Source organism: Triticum urartu, chromosome 1A, assembly GCF_056163025.1.
Source record: "Triticum urartu cultivar PI428250 chromosome 1A, HENAU_Tu73, whole genome shotgun sequence".
NCBI classification, from domain to species: domain Eukaryota; kingdom Viridiplantae; phylum Streptophyta; class Magnoliopsida; order Poales; family Poaceae; genus Triticum; species Triticum urartu.
Genome location: NC_141873.1, coordinates 473,853,834 through 473,860,869, shown reverse-complemented (window position 1 = coordinate 473,860,869; position 7,036 = coordinate 473,853,834). Strand labels below are relative to the sequence as shown.

The following is a 7,036-nucleotide window of genomic DNA, read 5'->3' as shown; positions in this document are numbered from 1 at the left end:
ACCGAGGAAATCAATTTCAACACTTGTTATTTAACTGTGCCGTTGCTACACAGGCTTGGAATTTCATTTTGGAGGGTTTTTTATATTGATTGTTCTTGTTCAGTTAAGGATATTGTTCATTGGTGGGCTTCTTATAAACTTTTTCACGCTGTTGGAAACACTATGTGCTGAGACTCTGGAGTATTTTGACCTTACGTGATGAAACTATGTTTCCAGGGATGCAGATGGAAAAGCACGAAGCCTCGCTTCAGGACAAAGCGGCATGGGGAGCTGCGACACATCTCTTGGGGCTGATCCTTCCGGTTGAGGCCTCGAATGCTGAACGGCGTGGTTCCCAAAGATTGAAGCAAACATGGATGAAATTCACTGTGGCGTCCTGTAGGTTGTCTGGTCGTTTAAGCTTTCCTTGTGCTTCCGCTGAGCTGTAGAACTGGGTAACCATGTTGGCTTTACCCTGAGAACCTGAATGTTTATGAACCTTTGTTCCATTGCATCATTGGCTGCAATGGAACAAGGAGTTCTGCTCCTATCTTCCTAAAAAGGGGATACAGCTAAGTGGAAACTGATGGGTTTGCTTACCCAGGGTGTCCAACTGTCGGATCAGCCGGACAAGATCTCGTGACATTGGACAGCTGATGGCTCTTACATGGCGGCATCTGCGTACAAGATTCAGTTCATGGGAAGTACATCCTCAAACCTGAAGGAGCTCATCTGGAAAACTCCAGTACTGGCAAAGCAGAAGCTCTCGGCTTGGCTGTGTATTCAAGATCGCTGTCTAACAGCGGATAAGCTCGCCAAGAGGGGCTGGCAGCATGACCCCATCTGCTCACTCTGGAAGTGTCAGCCGGAGACTGCTGCACATCTTCGCTCACTGCTCCTTCTCGGCTGAGGTGTGGAGATTAGCCTTTGCTACTTTCAACTTCCCCCTGAACCTGATCCCCAGCGTGATGATGCCGTCTTTCAGGAAGTGGTGGGAGCAAGGTTATGCTGTCTTGGCCTCAAACGAGTCTGAACAGAAATGCTCTGCTCCGATTACCCTGGTTTGGTGGTTCATTTGGACTGCGCGGATCTTTGATGGCGTGGCCTGCACTGCTGCTCGGGTAATGTGCAAGATTGAGGAAGAACTGTCGGAATGGGGAAGCGCCCGGATCAGGGGTACGCTATTACTGTCGCCTATTCATCCATGATGCACACAATATGGTCTGATTGCCTAAGAAGATGCCGTTGAAAGGAGCTACTCAGAGTTAGGTGGAAACCTCTGTGAGCTCCTACTCAATGCTACTAGTGTTTACTGGATAGCCTTTGGCCTAGGTTTTTCCCCATGTTGAGCTATGTCATGTATCTCTGTAACATTTCTTCTCCCTTAATATAATGAAAGCAGCGCTGCTGCTCTTCGTAAAAAAAAGGGATGTTTTCTTGACTGAATTCAGTGGATCATGATGTTTCAAGTTGCATATCCTTTTATTAGATAATGGAATGATAAATGCGATGGAGATGACCAGTTTGTATGATGGAAAAGGACCCTTTATGAATCTGCAGATGGCATGGCATCTTTGACACATGAAATTGGTGTTGCATTTTCTCTGTCTTCTTAATTCCAAGGATGTGAAAGCCCAAGGCCAGTCAGAAGTTCACTGTTGTTCAGACTATTTTCAGGCTGTGGGCAGTTTGCTATTTTCAAATATCTTGGTCCATGCTGTAATGATTCCCAATAGGCATCAGTGATGAATTTCTGTGGAGAACTAATGATTCATGAAGGAGGTAAGTTAATCTTGGAACTTTCACCTGTTTTCCCCTCTCCATATTTTTGTCTGTATTACCTTACTACAAGTAGTACTTACACAAACCACTGTAACTGATGATGAATTTCTTTTTCATTCCTTTGTTACCAAGTATGTACTGGACTACATGTTACAAAAAATATTCTTTTAACCATCCTAACACAAAATATTCTTTCGCTTGAAAAATAATGTTTCTGCATATACATGATTTTATTCTCTGCACATTTTCTGCTGCTGTATTTGATTTTGGCCATATCCGAAACCATGGAGCTGACTTTGTACGTTGACCCCCTAACAGATACCATGAGCTCCTTCCAGTTGCTTCTTTTTTTGGCTGTCCAAATTAGAACCACTTGTTGAGCCATCCTCGCTTGGAAGTTGTTGATAGTGAGGTGCAACTTCTGTACCTGTAGCTCTTCCATCGGCTGAAGAACTCTCACTTCACACATTTAGAAGCAAAGTGTTAGGTTCTCACATATCTGCACATGGACCTATAAGTATAACGACTCAAACGAACTTACTTCAGTGAGTAGACGATTAATCCAATGGCCACAACTGTGAATGCTACGTAGTACAGCCAGTTTATCTGTTGCAACTAAATCTTGTGAGCATATATATGCAATGCACTGTATTTATGATCTCCTGCAAAGGATCGGTCAGAAATCGTAACCTGTTGTTGATAGAACAGTAGTCGAATGGCGACTGCCCACATGTCAGATGTTAAGAGTGAGAGATTAAACAATGTTGATCCACTCATCTGCAAAAGAGCTATGACAATCAGGAAGGGCTAAACTATTATTGGACTGTACAATAAGAAAAGAAATGGCCTTCTGGCTTTAGATTCTTATACTTAGTTTATTCAAATACTTCATAACTTGATCAACCTTTTCTTTGTTACATACTTGTGTAGCTTATTTTCTGCCTAACATGTTGCAGGGAACTTAACCTTGAGGACAAAAGGAGTAATGGTGTAGAACACTAGTAATGCAACGGCAAATCCTGCGAACAAACTTATCTGAAAATAAAAATGGAAAAATCAATACAAAGCAGCTGTGAGTTTCCTGTCAAGACAATTGAATAATGTGTATTGCAGATAAATGAGTCAAACCATAACTATACTTTGGTACCATTGTTGGAGACCAGGCAACTGCTTCTAGGCTCTTCCTTTCGAATATGAATCTGATGTTTTGTCAGGTTAAGTTGTCACATGAACAGAAGAGTATGGTCAAGACATTTCTGTTCCAGAAAAAACATAGTGATATTTTAACTACGCGATTACAGAGCAAATTTATAGATGGCAATATCGACAGATTATGAAAGTTTTTTCTCTGCTGATCTGCTATTAATAGTGAATTGCGGAGAGGATACATCTGAATTGCACTGACAAACAGGCCAAATAGTCCAAGCATCGCGATAAGCTCTACCCGATCGTTCTTCTTGACACAGTATTCCTACATATTCAAGGGAAGTGTTAAACTTATGACAATTTTGAGAAAATATTGCTGGATAGTAGGAAGAGACATATAATGGCATCACAAACCTCTCCAACATTGCTAAATGCAAAACAAACTGTCCCGGCAATAACAAGGGCATCCCCTAGAAGTGGCATTTGACCCCCATCTGCAGAAAATGAAGGGTTTTGTAAGCTGCTAGCACTTACCCAAGCTATAGAAATTGTGAGACGATTCCAGCTTGTATGGGTCTTAAAGTTTGGTTTTCATTTGAGCACGTCATATACCTGTTCTTATTGCCAGTTTGGTATGTTATTCAGCTGTAAATTTTTGAACAAGATTCAGCAGTGAATATGATCTCCTGGACTACTGTACGATCGCGATTTCTTCTAAAGAAAGAGGATAAACATGATACATACTATCAAGAACTTCATCCTGCGTGTATCTTACTAGGTTTATCACTGAGATTTTTAGTAACTGGCATTCTAATTAAACTTGTTGGTGTTGGAACTCATATATATACCTTGCTCATCTGTAGATTTTGCATCTGAAAGGAGCACAAGGCCTAGCCCTGCCACGCAGGTCCCTGCCCCCAGAAATTGCCAGAAGGAGTACCTTGTGCCCAGTGCGTACCAGGTGAGGATGATGACCCATACAACGGTCCAGCAGTCCAACAACGTTACGCTGGTGATGGACGAGTACTGGTATGCCTTGACAACTGAAACACAAGTTTCAGAATCATTACATGTTTATTGCATTTGGTATCTGACTGAAATGTGTATTGCCTGCTTGTGCTCATGGCTCACCTAGATAGTTCCCCTGGACATCGACGAAGGCCAGCGCCAAGTACCAGTACCAAGGTATCTGCAAGACAGGAGTGGCGTAGAGAGTGAGGAGGCGTGTGAAACTAAAACCACACAAGGTAAGTTTCATGCTCACCCGTGGCTTCTGCCGTCGGTGCAAGAGGATCGGCACATAAATCAGAGTCAACAGGAGGTAGGCGAAGAAGGATTGTGTGAGAGGTGTGTTAACTCCTGCATAATATACATGCGATGGGTGATTCGTAATTGAGTGTTCTACAAAGATTCACAGGTACTGGGGGAAATGATAATTTGGATGGTTAGGCTACAGAGACAGTGAGAAGGGCGGGTACCGAGATTGGCGAGGAAGGAGGAGGCGAAGCTGGCGGCGGCCATGGAGAAGGCCACGAGCTGGCCGAGGAAGAGCACCAGCGCCAGGCCCCATGCGTCCTTGGCCTTGGTCTCCATGGGTCTCTCCCTGTCTGACCACCAAGCCTCGGTCAGATTCGCGGAGATGCAGGGGAGAGATAATATACGGTTCGAGCCGGCCGGAGCAGAGGAGGAGACTGGACGGGTAGCTGGGCCTCGTGCAAGGCTCGCTGGGCTCGTGCGGTAAACTATGGTTAGCTGAGTGTGGCATGCCCATTTTTCAATCAACAAAAAAAGGAAAGCTGAGAGCAGCTTGTGACCGCTACATTGATTATGTTTTCTTCTTCCTGCTGTGCCACGCGCCTGGATCTGACCATTGATTCTGTGATCGGATCGTCCTCTTGCAAATAGTACCGCCCCATTATTATATTAGTATTGCCTGTAAGTGTGGGTCCCGCAACTGTTTTGGTTTTTGATTCGCTCTTGCATCTGCCAGAGGAGGCCTAACCGGCCAATCATGGCAGCCCATGTCCCATTTCACCTCTGCTCCGTGCGGTTGGTGATGGCTACGCCCGCGGAAATGGACATGGCGACTTGTGGGGACTGGACCGGGTGCAGTCGGTTGTTGTGATGTGCGGTGTGGATTTACGGCCTGTTTGGATAGAGGCCTGACTAGCCGTGCTGCTGGCGTGGCACGGTTATATACCGGGTACGGAACTTTCGGTTGGCGTGCGGGCACTTGCGTGAAATGGGTATCTCGGCCGGTCGGCCCTGATCATGTTCAGAAACAAAATTCCTACGGACGCTGAACACGACACGTTTTGTTTTGTGCGCCGCCTGCCAGTTTTGATGCTTGGGGCCGGCGGGCTCATCACATGGTACCATGGCATTATTGATGAGAGAGATTCTCTTTTCTCAAGTCGTGATGCCCTTGGAACTCTGATTTATTAAAAAGGATAGATGAAAATTGCCTCGTTAATTGATAAAAACTTGGACGAAAAATGTTACAACACGTTCATAAAGAAGGGCACCTCGGTTGATCTGGCTACCCCCAAGACCCACACATACCATCGAGAAGAAATCTGTCAAGGTCGCCTCAATGTCGTCCTCACTGTTTCTCCCCGAGCAAGTGACTCCAACTCCACCGCAAACACGACACCAAGATACCGGAGAACAAGCGACACATGGATGAGAGATATTGAGGCATCATGGCAGATAGGGTCCTTCGAATTATTGTTTTAGCAACGCCCAAATCATTGTCCTCGGATCATTATTCCATTGAAAATCAGGCCAGTTGGTTGTAGCCCATTGGTCCATATGCACATGTGCCATGCAGGAACAAGCCGTATGCATTGTGGCGATAGCCAATTGGACCATGTGCCACATGAATGAACAATGAAATAAGCCCCAATTGTGGCTCCAAGGCTTTCTTCGGTTGTTAAAGGTATGACAAACAAAATGGGTAGGCTGCTAGTTAGGGTACCCTAGCAAACTATAAACGTTATGTAAGCCAATGAAAGCACTAGGGGACAAACAACACAAGCCATGGTCTATCATCGCAGATGGACAAAAACTACCATCACTTACTCTCCCGCCCTTGTAGGAGAGGCTGATGTCTTATGTGATTACGCTCGCAAGAATGTGAGGCATAGCTGATTTTCCTTAGAAAAATCTCTGATTTCGTTCTTTCCCGACATTATCGAAAAAGGCTTTCGCCCCGCTTTATATTATAAAGCAACTGCCTATGCCAAACATCCAACAAGGTTCAAACACACACACACACACACACACAAGTCACACCGAGACGAGGAATCCAAGGGTTAGTGCTGAGGGCACAGCTCACCAAGCCCTGAAAACAGAAAAAAACCACGCATACATGGAGCGCATAAGGAACTAGTCGGGCTCCGCGCGCGCGGGGGGGGGGGGGGGGGGGGGGGTTGGTGGTGGTAGCGCGGGCGCCAAGCGAAAGGCCATCGATCGAAGGTCGGCGAGGAGAGTGTTGATGACGTCCCAGTCCTGGGGGCGGCTAAGTGGCCGCCAAAGCTGCAAGTAACCACACATTTTAAAGATTGCGTCAGTAGCACGTCAAAGATGCACCTTCTGGATGACAAGCTTATTGCGAACAGTCCAAAGCATCCAGGTAAGAACCCCCACGCATAGCCATCTAATATGGCGATAGCGGGGAGGGGAGGTGTGGATTTCCACAAGCAGGTCAGGGAAGTTGGTGTAGCACCACTGGCCACCGATTGTCTCGCGGAAACGGGACCATAGAAACTAGGTCGTGGAGCAAGAGAAGAAGATGTGGTTAGCATCCTCCATCGTGCCGCACAGGGGGCATATCCCATCTCCAGGTCCATTACGCTTAAGGACCTCCACCCTGGACGGGAGGCGTACATGGATCCACTGCCATAAGAAGATCCTGATTTTCAGGGGCAAGCAGATATCCCAAATCAAACTAAAGGGCTTGGGGGCCGTCGAGGGGGCGATGGCCGCGTATAGGGATTTAGTGGAAAAGCAGCCGGAGGGCTCCAATCGCCAAGAGATGGAGTCAGGGGTGTCGTCAATGTTCATCGAGAGGAGGGCGATGTCCTGGAGGAGGGCGTCCCAAGCGGCCATTTCAGGTGGGCCAAAGGGG

The 7,036-nt window shown here is 46.3% G+C and overlaps 1 protein-coding gene across 2 annotated transcripts; it reads right to left on the bottom strand.

Annotated features, from left to right (window-relative positions):
* Positions 1–1,856: 1,856 nt before the first annotated feature.
* On the bottom strand, positions 1,857–4,624 carry LOC125520096 (uncharacterized). Of its 2 annotated transcripts, XM_048684921.2 has the most exons (11): positions 4,386–4,624; positions 4,172–4,266; positions 4,039–4,096; positions 3,756–3,950; positions 3,322–3,401; positions 3,150–3,232; positions 2,909–2,960; positions 2,728–2,796; positions 2,452–2,538; positions 2,303–2,367; positions 1,857–2,220 (listed from the first exon to the last, which is right to left on the bottom strand). In XM_048684921.2, exons 1-11 carry the CDS (start codon positions 4,498–4,500, stop codon positions 2,073–2,075), a joined length of 1,047 nt encoding a protein of 348 aa, XP_048540878.2. In that variant the 5' UTR covers positions 4,501–4,624; the 3' UTR covers positions 1,857–2,072. The 2 variants fall into 2 exon arrangements, with proteins under 2 accessions (XP_048540878.2, XP_087382132.1); XM_087526006.1 differs by having other exon boundaries at positions 4,039–4,266.
* Between the last annotated feature and the right edge of the window lie 2,412 nt (positions 4,625–7,036).